Source organism: Taeniopygia guttata, chromosome 1, assembly GCF_048771995.1.
Source record: "Taeniopygia guttata chromosome 1, bTaeGut7.mat, whole genome shotgun sequence".
NCBI classification, from domain to species: Eukaryota; Metazoa; Chordata; class Aves; order Passeriformes; family Estrildidae; genus Taeniopygia; species Taeniopygia guttata.
In genome coordinates this window covers 3,050,343-3,067,640 of record NC_133024.1, presented here as the reverse complement: position 1 = coordinate 3,067,640, position 17,298 = coordinate 3,050,343, and the positions used below count along the sequence as shown (strand labels likewise).

Below are 17,298 nucleotides of genomic sequence, written 5' to 3'. Positions count from 1 at the left end.
GCTTTTTTAACAAATGGTTGAGTTGTCCAGAGCCAGCTTCCTGCATGCAATGAGGCTGGTGCTCATCGTGGTGTGTAAAACCTCCTGTGCTCATGCAATGGTGCTCCTATCCCTATTGTTTGAACTTCCACTGCAGAAATCTACCTGGCTTTGCTCTGGAGATGTCCTGTGATAGACCAAAACACCAGCTAAGTGAACAGACAAAGAAACTGCTGCTAGGTGGCAAAAATAAAAGAGCGTAAATGCAAACAGACAAGTTCTAGGCAATAAGATTGTGCCTCACTTGAAATTTTGGATAATTTTGAGGCCAAAAAAAGGTGATGAAAATGCAACCTGACCTACATGAAACATCTTCCAGCTGCAGTATCTGTTTTTTGCACCGTTGTGGTGTATGGTGAATGCAAAGTAATAGCCACACATGCTTTTTGAAGGCTTCAAAAAGCATGGCTGATGTGTTGGTGCCCACGAGACAGCTAACTTTGCTAATTGTTATGTTTTGTATTGTTCTCTGTGCTGATACTCACATTCTCTCTTCTTTCTCTCCATTGTGTTCCTATTTTGTCAACAGCCAGCTACGAAAACTGGGGTAAGTCATCAGCTTTGCTATTTTATTTTTGCCTCGCAGAATTGGTGTTGGGCTCTGTCAGATGTGCCACGAGCCTCAGCATTTCACTTTGTGTGGTTCCTGGGTGAATAGTGAATGATCCCAGGAGCCCCGTCAGGAAAAGTCATCCACTTCCCAAACTGAACTCTGTGCTTTCCTCATCTCCAAGAATCCCAAATGTTACAAGCTCAGAGTGCTTTTATATCAAATGCATATAAAATAAATCCCTTTGCTCAGCTCTGTAAGTGATGCATGGCTGAGCTAGAACTGGCAGCTGAGTCTGTGACCTGTAGCTTTCTCAATAGTACTTCAACCTTGATTTCTAGGGAACCTTGGAGGATCAAATCATTCAAGCAAACCCAGCCCTAGAAGCTTTTGGGAATGCCAAAACCCTGAGAAACGACAATTCCTCACGTTTCGTAAGTCTGCAGCATAATCTTATTCAACAGTGGTCAATTAATAACATCTATGTCATAATCCCTTCATAGATTGCATTTTGCCCAATAAAATTATTGAATTTCTACAGAGTGGAAAAATAACATAGTAGGATCTAACAAAAACCTGAAGAGAAATAAAGAAAGATCAAGCTTGAATAATTGTTCAAGCTGTTTAAATTGTTTAAAATGAACAGAAGAAAAGCAAAACCCAGTTTTAGGAAGCCCTTTGAACAGCATACTCAGAACTACCCCTTTTTCCAGTAGCCTGTCTTTCCCCCTTCCTGTAATAGCTGTACTTTGCCACTAAATGTCAGAAATTCAGCACAGCCCCTGTTCCCTCCCACATCCTCCCCTGTGCCCACCCTCCCTGCAGCAGTTCTCCTATCCTTGACATTTGGCTGACATTGTCTGAGAGGTCCAAAAGGAATGGCATGAAGATGACAAGCTTGAGTGTGGAGCCCATGCTTCCCTAACAAATCTTGTTAAAAATTAAATCAAAGAGGTGGAGAGGAGCAGAGGTTGAAAGCATCTCTAAAGCTACACAGTTGTATAAGGAGCTTGTCTGCTGGAAGGGAAATTAATTATTTTTGTGTGTTTGAAGATGAGAAACTAAATGAAGACTACTAATTTTTTTATGAATTGGGAGAGATGGATATGTAGATTTAATGGGCAAAGCTGTGTAAAATCACAGCACTCTTCTGACGTAAGTAGGTGCAAATGTAAGTTAGGATGGCAAATGAGGAGAAGCCAAAACAGGAGCCTGTGTGTCTTAAGCCCAGGCTTAATGCTCTGAGTCCTGCACTACAGTAAATCTGCATCATGCAACTGGAAGCTATGTGCTTTGCCATGTCTTAGCCTGACAGATAAGTACACTGTTATCCTTTCTCCACAAGCAGATTACATAGCTCTATGTACAGATTTAGGCTTGGAAGGCAGTAATATCATTGTTTGATATTTTCCATTGAAAATATGCCTGTGCAAAGCCAAGGAGTTTGCATAAATTGATTCTTTGGGCCAAATGATTGCTTTCAAACTGCATTCTTTGTTTCCCTCCGTGTATACTATATGCACTAATTAGAATATTCTTCTGTGTGAATTAGGGTAAATTTATCCGAATCCATTTTGGAACTACAGGCAAGCTGTCATCTGCTGATATTGAGATTTGTAAGCAGCAAACTCTCTCCTTTTAAAAAATACAATTGCTCATCTGAAAGCTGCAAGACTGTTTCTCACTGAATTTTCCTTTGTGTGACTAGATTTATTGGAAAAATCCCGAGTGATTTTCCAGCAACCTGGTGAAAGAGACTATCACATCTTCTACCAGATCCTGTCAGGAAAGAAGCCAGAGTTACTAGGTAAGCATTATATGGATCCACAGCTTTTAAGGACCTAAACCTGAATAGACAGTGGATAAGGGGTTAGGAGGCAAACCCATGTGCAGAAAGGCTCTTATGATTCCACTTGAAGAAACTGAACTTCCACTGACAATTACAATCTTTTAGAGATGTTGTTCCAGTGGCAGTAGCAGAGACCATTTTTCTCATATTACAGATTAATCTAATGGGAATAAGACTGAGGCAGGACTTTTAAAACATAGCACTATAAAGGCAAAAAGTGTCACACTGAATTTGTGTAATCCAAGGTCTCAAAACATCTGGAAAATGCTATGCCTCCAAAGCATTTGTGGTGATAAAACTTTAATTATCCAGATTTTCACATATGAGAAGATTTGCTTATATATCCACAAAGAAAAGCTAGTTTCCTCTTTCTGCCCCAAGTGATAAAACTGACATTCCAGCATGTTGTGTAGCAGGAGAGAATGTTCAAAGCTGCCTGCTGCTGATTATGTGCTGATTACCCCTTTCAAGCTTCCCCTGGCTCAGTGTGGTCCCACAGACCCGCTGGAGAAGGGCAGTGAGGGGCAGAGATGCTTTGAATAAAACCTTCACTAGTTATTTAAGTGGCATGCTTTGCTGACTTCAATTTGTGTTCTGAAGGAACACATTTGGTAAAATATGTTGGAGAGTCGCTTCATTGCTCTTCTACACTCCCACTAAGCTACAGCAATCATAATCTCTTTTGAAGTCTTATTATCCTGACAGCGCGTGGTCAAGTCCCTGACACTCTAAGCTTTATGTGGCCTAATTAATGGCAATTACGGGAAAGATTTCAAGGAAGCTTTGTACTGAGATTCCTGTGAGAATCCCTAAGAATCCCTGTGCTGGGAAAATGCTGTGTTTCTCATAACCTCTCTGTGTGCTCCACAACAGCACACACCTTTCTGGCCAGCAGGAACGTGTCTGCAGGCTCTTGAAGAGGCTGAAACCAACAGGGGCTTGTGTTTTGCAGACAAAAAGTGTATGTGCTTGTATATAAACACATCTGTATCTAAATATGTACGAGTATAAATATCAATTAGTATGGATGAACATTAAAGTAATTTGTATCAGAGTGACTACACAGCAAAGTCAAGCTTATAGAGAATAAGATTTCATATAAACATAATATTGATAGCCATTTATTTACATACATACATACTTAGATATGTAGTGTGTGTCTGCATAAAAAAGATTGAAATCTAGACCAAACCTCGGTCTGGGAAATGTGGGTGTAAATTCCAGTTGATTTAAGGAAGCAGGACTCTGCCTGTACTTTTAGAGGCAGCTAGCTTTGTAGAAAACAACTCTGCATTTTTAGGTTTTGATATGAAGGAATGACAATGGAGCAAGCTATATTCTGTCTTTTGTTTATCAAAAGCCAAGTATCTTCTGCAAAGGGTGCTGGAAGTCACTCTTCTCTGAGTCTGTTATAAAAAAGGAGAGCCATGCCCATATTCCCTGTCTTGGATCATACTAAAATCTTTTTCTCCTCTCGATTTAGATGGGATTTTTAACCCTAAAAACATGTGAGGCAGAAAGTAGGACTATACAGGAAATTATGGACTCAATATACTGCAATACAAGCTCAATAGATGTGTATGCACAATAGATGTTAATATGCAGCATTTCCATATTCTTTTTATTCACTTTCTCTACATCTTCAGACTAATACAGTAGAATAAGAGAGCTGGTTTCTGCCCTGCAGTTATTAAAATAAAAACAACAAAACAACTCAGTAGCGCAGAGACAAATGTAGGTTACAGTTGATTTTTCCATCTCCATTTCTGATGGATGGCAGTTTTGACCTTGGCAGTTCTTTTACAGACATGCTCCTGATCTCCACCAACCCATATGACTACCACTTCTGCTCTCAAGGAGTGGTCACAGTAGACAACTTGGACGATGGAGAAGAGCTGTTGGCAACAGATGTAAGTCTGTATGGATTTGACTTTGGGTTTCCTAGACCAGGGGAGGCAGACTGCTGGGAAGAGCACGACTTCTGTCCCTGAAATTATTGGACAAAAGCAAAAGCAGTTTTGGGTCTTAACTGCATTGACTGTGAAGCACAAGTCCTGATAAAATGTTGTTCTTTTGAATCTGGCCTTGCTCCATGGAATTGTCAGAGTTCAGGAACACACAGAATCACAGGATATGATTATCTGCAGGTGCTTTTATTGAGAGCTCTGGGAATCAGGGGTACAGACCCAAATCTGACTCTGACATGGCTTTCGAGCTGAACGTGTTTTATATTCTATCCTTATATAACTTACATATTAATTATTAAACTTATATTGTTCTATTCCATACATTGACTTTGATCTTTCTTAGGCACCTGACAAGTTTCTCATGATTAATCTTACAGTTAAACAGGAATTATATTTAATTACTAAACAACCATTACATCTAGCAATTATATCATTTATCATGCACTAGCTACACAGGTGCAGTTCTAGCAAGGTACAAGGTCTTCCTGTACTTAGGGTATTTATTTTCTTTTCAGGGCCTACTAAGCTTAATTTTCCTTTTAACCCTAAATCCCCATGATTTAAAAACCCTTTTACTATCAGAATGACCACATTTTATAACTTTTATATATAGAATGCTGGATGGAGAGAGCTCTCCCCTGGGTCCCCTGCCATTTCTGGATCTTTAGGGTGTTCCAGTGGCTGCTTTGGGTGATAACAGCCCTTGGCAGGACAGTAATATCTGCCATGCAAAGGTAGATCGTGGGGCTGCATCCACCACTGCTTTTGAGCAGGGGAGTGACAACATATCTGTGTTTCCTTTTCACAGCAAGCCATGGACATCTTGGGATTTGTGCCTGATGAGAAGGCTGGTTCCTACAAGCTCACAGGTGCCATCATGCACTTTGGCAATATGAAATTCAAGCAAAGACCCCGAGAGGAGCAGGCAGAGGCTGATGGCACTGAAAGTAAGAAAAACACCTAAAATTACTTCTCAGCTTCAAAAGTCTGGCATGTACCAGGCACTTTGCTGAGGAAGCAGCTGCCTGTTTGCTTTAGTCTTGCACACTGTAGGTCCTGATCAGCCAAGAGTGCTGTATTTTTAACAGGATTATTCAGTGGTGGGTAACCTTACTCAGCAGGAGATGAGCACAGCCAGACCAACAGGATCAAATTCCATGTTTGAGACCATTTACACAAAACGTTTGTGAAATCCTGCTGCCTTAATTTTCTCTTTCATGACTTCAGGTCCTGCTTCTTTATTTTCTCTTGCACCTGAATTTGTCTATAACCACTGTGGGGAGATGTTTTTTTTTCCCTAAACCTAAAGAGCTTCTTAACTGAGATTCTTGCAGCAACTGGGTATAAAGTAATAAGCCAACCTACCATATGGGAGAGTAGAGGTATACCTACAACAAATCATTAAGAGAACAAGGCCTTTATCCAGTTTGTCTTTTGAAGTGAATGTACTTTAAAATGTAGATGTTTAAAGCCAATTGAAACCTTATTTCTCCTGACCAGGTGCTGACAAAGCTGCCTACCTGATGGGAATCAACTCCTCTGATTTGATTAAGGGTTTGTTGCACCCTAGGGTGAAAGTTGGCAATGAGTATGTGACCAAAGGTCAAAGTGTTGAACAGGTAAGAAGATGCTTTCATGATATTTGGATACATGTCCTGCAAGCCTAGATGGTTTGCTTGTAACATCTCAGAGAGGCAGACAGCTGCTAGAAAAATTAACATGAGCCTCTAGTACCTGTTCTCATTTTATACACCCAAACATGGGGAAATACATGGTGAAAGTGAGGGAAAGTGGGGAAGAGCCTGACAAAGGAATACTGTCCAGCACAACTTGTGATAGAATTGCTTTTCTGATGTGTTAGTAGCAGTCACTCCAGGAAATCAGGTGCAGTAAAACCACATGGGGATTGATAGCTAATTCTGGATGAGAATAGTTACCTAGAAGATTTGAGCCATGGATTATTTATTCACTCATTGCTCATTCATTATTCATGTAGTTTTAATCTCTGTGTGACCTCAATCAGCTTAAGGCAATATCCATTTAAAGTTACCTCCTAATTTAAGGGAAAAGGAGTCCTTGGGTTGCTATGCTGCAGCTGTAGCAATACTGTAGAAGATGCTGCAGCATTTTGGTTACAATAAGAGTTGCTGTTTGAAGACAGCCTGTGGTAAAAAACCACTCAGAAAGTAGAAAAACATTACAGAGAGGTTTTCTGATGATGCAGATATGCACAGACTAAAGAAGAGACTTAAGACAGACTTTTCCTATTGCCTGCTCATGCCATAGCATCCCTCAAAGATTAGAAGCAAATGTCAATAACAACTTGAGCATAAACCTCCACCCTACTCTGGCAGTAGCTCTGGACATCATAGCTGGCTTCTGACCTGTGAATTTCTGCTACCTTACTTCCACAGAAATATACTGGATTAAAACATTTGGAACTTGCTGTCCAGCTGTTTCCCAAAATATACTTAGTGAGCACTTTACCATACATGTTAGTAGATATCCATATATTTAGCAGTGATTTGAAGGAAATTCAGCAGAGATAATAGGAGAAACTGTGTTGTATTAACTATGTCATGGTGATTATACAAAGCATTGGGAAATTTCATTTAATAAACAGACATTGAAATAGACCACTGAACCAAAATCTTTGTGTTCCACAGTAAATTTTGTTTCACACTGCAGTATTCTATTCTATTTTAGGTTCTGTATGCTGTGGGGGCCTTATCTAAGGCAGTGTACGACCGAATGTTCAAATGGCTGGTGGTCCGTATCAACAAGACCTTGGACACTAAGCTGCCAAGACAGTTCTTCATTGGAGTCTTGGATATTGCTGGGTTTGAAATCTTTGATGTGAGTATTAATGTGTGAGGACCGGGTGGAAGGATATAAAATATGCCAGGAGATAGCTCTTGGTTGGGTGTTCCTCTTTATAAATGAGCAGAAGGCAAAGTGCTGAGAAAGCCATAAGGCAAATAATGTGTATGATTTTACATGGGGTTTTTTTTCCCCATGAATAGATATAAAAACCATTTGGCTGGACATGCCAATAGCTCCTGGGAACAATATCTCATATGCTTTGGGCTGTAAACAATTTCCTTCTTGCTGTTCCACCAAGTAAACTGCAATGCGAATGCTTATTTTTTTTTCTCTCTTTCTGCAGTTTAACAGCTTTGAGCAGCTGTGCATCAATTACACTAATGAGAAACTGCAACAGTTTTTCAATCATCACATGTTTGTCCTGGAGCAAGAAGAGTATAAGAAGGAAGGCATTGACTGGGTATTCATTGACTTTGGCATGGACCTGCAGGCCTGCATTGATCTAATTGAGAAGGTTTGTACGTGCCAAGGAGTATTCACTGAATTGGTTTTATTCACAATGCTCCTTTGGATGTGTCCTCATGGTCGGATAAACAGCATGACAAGTTTCTTGCCTATCTACCTGCAATACAGAATTCAAAGGAAAATCAGTATTTGTGGCCACTCAGCTTTACCTTTGGAATTCTGCCTTAAAGAGCCAACAGCAGCCAACAAGCTGTAACTGGGAATTTGTATGGCTGTACCATCTTCCCTGGCTTGCACTTTTCTATTTCTCTGTTCCTGCTGTTTCTCCATTTAGTCTGTACCACATATGCTTGACATCAAACTCGTCAGCTTTTCAGGGCAAATGCACTGTTTCAGTCTTGTGCCCTGTATGTCTCCCGTGAGGCTCCTTTTTCTCACATTACATGCTGATGTGCAAAGTCCTTTGTGCTCTTTCTACCCTGGAAAGGAAAGAAATCTCTATCACTTCCCCAGCAATGGGATATGCCTTTCCTTTTCCCTTTTTTGGGAGTATAATATGGTCCTGGTGGGGACAGCTGTCCTCTGCTGTATAACCTCTCTTTGTATCTCTTTCTGCCATTTTTTATGACACAGCATCTAACCCTGCTGATCTGTGAGGAAACATGAAATTTTGCATCTTGCATTAGCAGGAAATTTGTAACAGCAGTGGAAAGTCTGATTATTAAGTGGTCTTCTATTTGATCACTTTCTTGTCCAAGGGCAAGATATCTGTGCATGATCCTAATCCCTCATAACCAATCTGCCCAGAGGTTCATTCATCTCTTCCAGAGACATGAATGATAAAATGCTAGTTGGTCCAGCTGTCCTGAAAGATAAATCAAACTCTTTCTGGAAGCCATCATAAAGCCTCCTAAGGCAGAAGTGACATACTGAACAGTCAAAGGTGACATACTGAATAGTCAATGGGGTGGTTACTATTTTAACAGAATAGTCAAAAACTTCCTACTCAGGTTAAGAAATTTTGCAGGCTTAACATTCCGTCAGATAAAACTGACAGGCTGCACAGCCACTGAAAGCAGGTAGCCTAAACATTTCCCAACAAAGATGCTCTTTAAATCCACAGCCACTGGGAATCCTGTCTATCCTTGAAGAGGAGTGCATGTTCCCAAAAGCTACAGATATGACATTCAAATCCAAACTCTACGACAACCATCTTGGCAAGTCACCCAACCTACAGAAGCCCAGGCCTGATAAGAAAAGGAAATATGAAGCTCACTTTGAACTCCTTCATTATGCTGGTGCAGTAAGTTCCTCTGCTGGCAGGCAGATTTTGTATCAGAGGTCTTCCAGGTGGGGTTTGGCTGTAGCACACAACAAGGGAGGGTGGGAAGGATGAAGAGGGGAAGAAAGGAAAGGTGAGGGGTAAAAGCAAATATCTACTCTCTCTGCACAAGTGTTGCAGCAGAGTAAGATGCCACCAGACTCCAGGACATCTGCTCCTTAGATGCACAAATTGAAATAAACTGAGGAGGGCTAATAGTACTTCTGCCTTGCTTTGCCTTCATCACTTTTCTTCCAATCTGAGTAAGACTAGTAATTAAGACTAGCAGCAGTATCTAACTTTTCACCTTGGTTTCCTGGAAAAATGAACTAATTTCTGCTTTAACTCAAAAGACTGTTAAAAGAATAAAATAAAAAAAAAGACATAATTTTAAATTCATTTTAGGACCAGTGTGTCAAAATAGCAAAAGGAAGTGTGGTTAGCTTTGATGTAGTGATTCAGTTTACAGTTTCACTGGTGATGAGGTGAACAAGAACATAATCCAGTACTGTGATATCTGAGACAAAACTTGTCCAGTTTTGAAGTTCCATTTTCAGACCAGATAGGCAGAAATAATTTGAGAGGGTCACAGGAATTCTTAAATCAAATTACAGTTTATAAGAAGCCTCAGCATAGCAGAGCAGGAATTTACCTGATGCTGTTAATTTCAAATTATAATTGAACATTAAGCTAATTTTGTAATTATTAAAAGAAATAATGCTGATCTTGGTGCTTATCTTCAGTTCTTAATGCATTCAGCAGAGGAAATTAGAATTTCTATTCCCTTGTGGTAGTGATAATAGATCATATTGTCCCACTAAACAGAGCTGCAGCAAAGTCCTGGAGTTAGTTTGTAATCATTAAGACTCTATTAGAAAACCCTAATTATTCCAGTGTAGCATGCAATTTTGAAGTTAAATTATTACTTGTGTGATTTTATACTACAGCACTTTTTAATAAGGTTCTTGGGACACCAATGCCACATGGTATCTCTTCAGATAACCACATGGAGTCCATGAGAAGATGTAGGGACCAGATAGTTTGGAAGGGGTGTGTGGGATTCACATGCTAATTATTAGGCTTTGTTTTCCATGCCTTGCTGTAGGTTCCCTACAACATCATTGGGTGGCTTGAGAAGAACAAGGACCCGCTTAATGAAACTGTAGTAGGCATTTTCCAGAAATCATCCAACAAACTCCTGGCAAGCTTGTTTGAAAGCTACATTGGTGCTGACAGTGGTAAGCAGAACCAGCTCACACGGACTTCCTTTGGGTTTTGGGATGCGTGCTTGGGAATGAATTTCAGAAACTGAGCAATTCTCTCAACTGCAATTGCCTCAATGCTAGATGGGACAGTGACTAATTATTTAAATGTGCACAGCAGCTGTAGGAGTTTGCCAGTTATAGGAATGTCTTGGTTTGAAAAGACAGGAGTCTGTGAAGGAAGGCAAAAGCCTCCTGTGAAATGGAAAAGGTAAACCCCCTCCCTCCGAATTACCACGATTTTAAAAAAAGGTCTCAGGCAAAGATATGGGAATGGGAATAACAGTTCTTTACTAGGAGAAAAACTAAATAAAAATAATAATATTTTTTAAAATGTAATTAGTACAAATGAAACTAGTGCTGTAGTCAGAAACCTGACACCCTGAGGAGTCAGGGTGTTGGTGATGGTCCAGTTAAATAGTGGCTGCTCCTCCTGGAGTGGCAGATGAAATGCTGCTGAAGCAGTGATCTCCAGAAGGGTGGAGTTTTCTCTGAAGGTCTGGTAGTAGCTGGGTCTGGTCCTCCTCTGGGGATCCAGCAGAGAAGAAGCTGCTTCTCGGGGAATCCAGCGAAGGGCTGCCGTGGTGTCCCAAAATTGGTTTCTCATGCTGTAGTATTCCTTGCTTGAAATAAATAAGTAATACCAAGTTTAAGAGAGAGTTTTGACATATTTTATTGGATTAGTGTCAAGTTCACACAGAAGGTACTGGAACACCATCCCACATTGGTCACAGCAGAAGGCTTTGCCAATATATCTTCCTTTTTACTTGCTGCTGTTTTTTTTTTTTATAATTTGACAATGTACATTGTACTAATGTATATCTGAGGACATATTTAATCTCTGTCCTTTATATAGAACTCTTCTATTTGTGAAAAGACATGTAGCAAACATTCACAAATTTAATCTGAAGTAAATAACTGTATTCATTACAAAGATGTAGCTCTTAGGTCCTGAAGTTGCAATCACTTACAGTCTGTTTATCAGAAACCTCATTTCAAGAGATGCTCTTGTCACTAATCACATGACACTTTCCTAGAAAGCAAATAGGCTGCAGAATTCATAGTGGGAATGAGATGAGGCTGAATGTAAATAGCAAACACCCTCCCTCGAGCAAATCCTTGCAAGTCACTAACTGCCTATTTGCCTGTGGCTATTCCTGTCTATCCAAATACTACCTTGCTTTTCTTTGGTGTCAGGAGAAAGGAACAGTCTGTCCAGATTAGCCTTTTCCACCCTCAGCAGTATCACCTTCTGAAGGGGAAAAGGCTGTGGATAATTGCATCAAGCACATTTCACTCTTCACTTTTCCTTTCATGTTGACAGGTGACACAATGACAGATCTCCTGGGAATGATCTAATGGCCCACTGCTTCAGAAAGCTGCAGCAGCTACTGTACATTTTTGGGTCATGTCAGGAACCTGTGAAACAAAGTTCTTGTCAGAAACTAGCATTCCTTGCGAGGATCTGAGTGATTTTGACTCCAAAGCTTTAAGCAAAATTCAGGGGATTCGAAGTTACTATATCTAAAATTTAAAATATTTATTTCCCTCTATTCTAGACAAATCTTATTTGCATAAGTTCAATGTCTGCATAGCAAAGAATCAGTTTCTATACAGTACAATGTGCCATACAAATTTTCTGTAAGCATTATTTTTCCTTCAGTTTTTCTTTTTCAACATCATCTCACCCTATGGAGCTTTTAATGAACTACAAATTACTTTTTGTTAAAAGTTTTTTTCTGCCATATTCATATTTATGGGCTTTTCTGCATAAGAAATGACGCAGTATAGATCTGAAATGCAAATGCAATCCAGAAAGTTTACAGTGGTCCTTGACAAAATTCCTAACTATGGACAGAGAGCTGCAAATGTGTGATGTATCATACATGATTTTCACAATGTTTTGTATAAAATTTGAGCAATCAGAGCCTTTTAGTCAAATAGAGGAGCACTATTAAAATGGTCTATTTTCCACACTCTGCCTGCACCCCTTACTGAGATAGAGATTGTTTTATGTTTCTTTTTTCCTCCTTAGGTGACCAGGGTGGAGAAAAGAAACGCAAGAAAGGTGCTTCTTTCCAAACCGTGTCCTCACTGCACAAGGTTTGCTACCTCTCCACACCTGGCAGTTTGAGTTAATGCATTGAAGAAGAATGTTAAGGAGTATAATGGACAGGAAAAAAATTGAAATCCAATATTGAAATTTGACTTGTGGACATGGTTATTGACTTTGGCTAAGGAAATACACTGCTATTAAATTTGCATGACAGGGGCTGCTCCGTTTCATCATTTTGGAGCAGTCAGGACATTGTTCTTTTTACTGTGTTTGAGAAAGTTTCACAAAATGGAGCCAACAACCTGTATCACTTGTTTTGTTGCTTACAGCTTCATGCTTGTTTTTGGAACAGGAACTGATTACAAGTAATTTGCTAGTCCCTATCTGATTACTGCTTGTAATTGGCTCCTAGGGTTAGAGCAGACATGGTAAACAAAAGTTGTTGGATGAAGTGGCATAAAGCCTCTTCTTTCCTCAGTTATTCCCTTCTCCTGGGACTGGCATGTGCTCCTGGTAGAAGCTGTCATTAGGATCATGCCTGAGGAAAAACGGGGCTGTTTACCATTTTTTTACCATTACTATCATTTCTATGGGTAACATCAAAGAAGCTGTAATTAGATAAACCTCAGGTTGGGAAGGATGTAGTTACCCACAAGTCACGCTATTTTTTCTTGTTTGGAGATACTCCCCATGAAGGGAAATCACAGGAAATGGAGATTTGTGTCTTATCAGCTAGAGATGTATAAAGGCGGCTGGAAGAGCACTTAGACAATAATTAATAAGCCACAGACAATAATTAATAAGCCACAGATAGAAGCCCACTTTCCAGCACATAAGCAGCTGTTAGTACCCAGCTCAGGTTGTTTGTTGTCCTGACTGGTGTATGAGGAATCTGCAGTTTAGAAAAACGAGCTTATTAAATTAACAACCAGCAAACCAAAGAAATAATGATTGGAATTCCACTAAACCACTAAAGCTAATCATTTTTAATGTGTCTGTTCTAGGAAAATTTAAATAAGCTGATGACTAACCTGAAATCTACAGCCCCTCACTTTGTGCGATGCATTATCCCAAATGAATCAAAAACTCCAGGTATGAAAAAGACAACAGTCTTAAACTTTTAGAATGTTTAACTCTGTCATTTTATTACTTACTTCTGAGTCACCAGATTGTACTTAAATATTGTCTGTGCTTTTTACCTTATCCAGTCACGTTGTTCTCTCAGGAGATGAAATCTCACATTTTGCAATTTCCTTGAAGAAATTAAGATGAAGCCCTGTGGAGAAACTCCTTTTAATGTAGCCTTGTTTTCCCTCTGCAGGCGAAATGGATGCATTCCTTGTTTTGCATCAGCTTCGCTGTAACGGTGTCCTGGAAGGCATCCGCATTTGCAGGAAGGGTTTCCCAAACAGGGTGCTTTATGCTGACTTCAAACAAAGGTAATAATGCACAGCTATGATTGTTTCCTCTTCCATTCAAATCTACTTTCCATTCAGTTTGCCTGGCATGGAAGGCAGAATTCTTCTCTTCCTTGTGTCTGTGTAGATACAAAGCAGATTACCCTGGGTGTTTTGGTTTGGGTTTTTAAGTTTTTGGGGAAGAGGAAAAAAAAAACCTAAAGTGGAATCTAAGCTGATATCACACATTTTTAATTTGTTATTAACAGGTACCGTATCCTGAATCCAGGAGCAATCCCAGAGGATAAGTTTGTGGATAGCAGAAAAGCTGCTGAAAAACTGATGGCATCTTTAGATGTTGACCATACCCAATATCGTTTTGGACACACCAAGGTAACTGGAAGGGACTTTTGTTGCTTATGTAAAGAGAAAAGTGATAGATCTGGTATTTAATTTGCAGAATAGGACACTGCAATTTCTGGTGGCGGTGTTTAATGAAGATTTAATAACAGAAGAAACCAGCAAAATAGCAGCAAAGGTTCTAAGCTGTGCTAGAGAAAATACAACTCTCTGGCTCAATCTCCCACAGAGCTTTTATGAGAGCAACTCTACAGGCAGACACAGCACCAGCTGATGCTCCATGCCCCCCAGTAAAACAACAGCTTATTTAGTATAATATAGGTACATTCAAACACAGATGGACCACAAGATCAGCTGCATCTTTTGAAATGAGGCCATGTGGAATTCTCACATGATCCCATTAGCAGGGATTTCTGGGAGTCAGGAGTTGTGGTTCAACTGACCTACTTGGAGCCCTGCCACAGCTGAAAGGTATTGTGGTGATAAAGTAGTTTGGCCTATTCAAAACTGGGGAGATAAAACCCAGTTTTAAAACAACTCTGGAACTGTACAATGAAGTCCCTTAGGCAAGTAGTATTTGGCCCTCTCTACTCCCCTGGGTTATAATGTGTCAGTAAGAATACGGGGTGAACATCTCAGCAAGGCCATTGTAGCTCTGATATAAGTCCTTCTTTGTGGTGAACTGACATCTGTGCATGTACCAGGTGTTCTTCAAGGCTGGTCTCTTGGGCCATCTAGAAGAAATGAGGGATGAGAGACTTGCTAAAATCTTAACCATGATCCAGGCAAGAGCGCGCGGCAGATTGATGCGGATTGAGTTTCAGAAGATAGTGGAGCGCAGGTATGAAGGCACCCCCTTAAATCTTAGCAGATAATAGTAATTACCATTTAATTATACGTTGAATAGAGCCATTAATTGCAGTCCCTAAGGCTACAGATAACCCTAAATTAAAAGCTTTAAGTGTATGTGTGATAAAAATAATAGCAACTGTATATTAGTTGCCTGCAGCTTTGGTGAAAATGAGATTTGGAAACTTTTTATGTCTCTGAAAATAAAGAGATCTGGAGGAAGTTTCTTGTATCACTTGGAAATTAGTAAAGGTTCCTAATATTGCTCAGAAAAAAACTATTAAACTGACTGAGAATGAAAACAAAACCCCTCACTTTTTCAATTCAGGCTAAGATTTAGGGAGTTTTGTTTATTTTCTCTTAAACCAGGGACGCCCTTCTTGTAATTCAGTGGAACATCCGTGCTTTTATGGCTGTCAAGAACTGGCCTTGGATGAAGCTTTTCTTTAAGATTAAGCCCCTCCTGAAGACTGCAGAAACTGAAAAGGAGATGGCCAATATGAAGGAAGAATTCCTGAAACTGAAGGAAGCTCTGGAAAAATCTGAAGCCCGGAGAAAGGAACTTGAGGAAAAGCAAGTCTCTTTAGTTCAGGAAAAAAATGATTTGCTTCTCCAGCTCCAAGCTGTAAGTAGACACATAGATTTCTACAGTTATTAGATGTTCTTTGAAACCCAAAGGTTCACAGACTAGAGTGTTAGTGGAATTTCATAGAAATAAGCTGTTGATCTTGTCAGAGCCTTGCCAAAATTCAGAGTGGGTAGAAGTTCTCATGTTTTGGCATAAAACCAGGAGGGCTAACAATGCAAATCTTAAGCAGATTCTGTTTAAGGCAATGTCCACAGCAGTAACACATGCAAGTAGTTTCATACATGGCTAGTCATGCTCACCACTATCTCATTCTGCTTTTTAATGACTTGTCTTCTGAAATCAAGAGTAGGAAATTTTCCTTGTGCTTTGTTGCTTTGTGTCAGGCTCCCTGACCAGTTACAGGCTAGGGGACAAGTGAGGGAGTAAAAAGGCCAGGCAGTCATTGCTGTCCTCTCCCTTGTGCCACACCAGGAGCAAGACACTCTGGCAGATGCTGAGGAACGTTGCGACTTGTTGATTAAATCAAAGATTCAGCTGGAAGCCAAAGTCAAAGAACTGACAGAGAGGGTTGAGGATGAGGAAGAGATGAATTCTGAGCTGACTTCTAAGAAGAGAAAATTGGAAGATGAGTGCTCTGAGCTCAAGAAGGATATTGATGATCTTGAAATAACACTTGCAAAAGTAGAGAAAGAGAAACATGCTACTGAAAACAAGGTACATTCAGAACTTCACCATGTATTTAAAAGAGGTTGGGCATGGGTTACCTTTACACGAAATGCTACAGGTCTTCTGATGGTTTTACACTCTTTGTTAACACAGGCCACCCTGAAGGCTCAGTAGATACAGTAATTTGACTTTATGAGGTGAAAATTGTTACCTCTGAGCCTGTTTCCTTTTTTTTTATACTTATTTGTGGCATTTTCAAATAAACAATCTTCTGCTGTAACCATGAACTCCTCCAGATCTCCTTAAAGCCTACAAATGTAAAAAGCTCATCTCCTACTCCTCCCAGAGGGATTCAGAAACTGGAGTCCATCAATAGGAGTGACTCTGAAAAGAATTTAGTATGTTTGAAACAATGTCTTTCCCCCACATCAAAAACTGGCAGATTCCCTTGATGACAATTTAACTCAAAAAGCCATGAGGTGTTGGGAGGGGAGATCCCTTTCTTTCTCTCATTTTCCTGCTTACAAGTTCAGACCAGATAGCCATTTGAGACATGTTATGATAATCCCTTCCTTCAAAGTCTTACAAACACATCTTCCTTTCTCACACAGGTCAAAAATCTGACAGAAGAAATGGCAACACTTGATGAGAATATCAGCAAACTTACTAAGGAGAAAAAGTCCTTGCAGGAATCTCATCAGCAAGTTCTAGATGACCTACAAGCAGAAGAGGACAAGGTCAACACACTGAGCAAAGCTAAAGTGAAACTGGAACAGCAAGTGGATGATGTAAGCTGGCTCTTCCTTTATGTTTCACAAGACTCATTTGCCCACCACTTACAGTGGACCTTCCACGAGCCTGAAAGGTTGCAAAACTTTGAAATATATTCCTCTCCTTTTAGACATGTACTCCTTGTACTGTCTGTAAAAGGTATAATTACAGGAACACCACAAAATATGGTCTGTGTTCAGCCTTTCAAAGGATTGCAATAACAAGGGCAAATCCTCCCAACTCACACTTGCAGTGTAATTGACATGAAGTCAAACAGAATTTTGCCACTAAGGGAACTGTAATGCTTGCACAAACATAAAGCATGGACTAACCC

The 17,298-nt window shown here is 39.9% G+C and overlaps 1 protein-coding gene across 2 annotated transcripts in view; it reads left to right on the top strand.

Moving 5' to 3' along the window:
- The window catches only part of MYH15 (myosin heavy chain 15), a 45,411-nt gene that overhangs the window by 9,953 nt on the left and 18,160 nt on the right, over positions 1-17,298 (top strand). For both annotated transcript variants that reach the window (XM_072936658.1, XM_030285998.4), the window contains exons 8-26: positions 569-586; positions 931-1,023; positions 2,142-2,205; positions 2,298-2,396; positions 4,245-4,348; positions 5,214-5,352; positions 5,906-6,024; positions 7,112-7,261; positions 7,572-7,742; positions 8,817-8,996; positions 10,120-10,252; positions 12,312-12,379; positions 13,337-13,424; positions 13,654-13,771; positions 13,999-14,122; positions 14,794-14,930; positions 15,308-15,563; positions 15,999-16,241; positions 16,805-16,981. In XM_072936658.1, the coding sequence (XP_072792759.1) occupies positions 569-586; positions 931-1,023; positions 2,142-2,205; positions 2,298-2,396; positions 4,245-4,348; positions 5,214-5,352; positions 5,906-6,024; positions 7,112-7,261; positions 7,572-7,742; positions 8,817-8,996; positions 10,120-10,252; positions 12,312-12,379; positions 13,337-13,424; positions 13,654-13,771; positions 13,999-14,122; positions 14,794-14,930; positions 15,308-15,563; positions 15,999-16,241; positions 16,805-16,981 (2,481 nt within the window). The remainder of the gene's footprint in view (positions 1-568; positions 587-930; positions 1,024-2,141; positions 2,206-2,297; positions 2,397-4,244; positions 4,349-5,213; positions 5,353-5,905; positions 6,025-7,111; positions 7,262-7,571; positions 7,743-8,816; positions 8,997-10,119; positions 10,253-12,311; positions 12,380-13,336; positions 13,425-13,653; positions 13,772-13,998; positions 14,123-14,793; positions 14,931-15,307; positions 15,564-15,998; positions 16,242-16,804; positions 16,982-17,298) is intronic.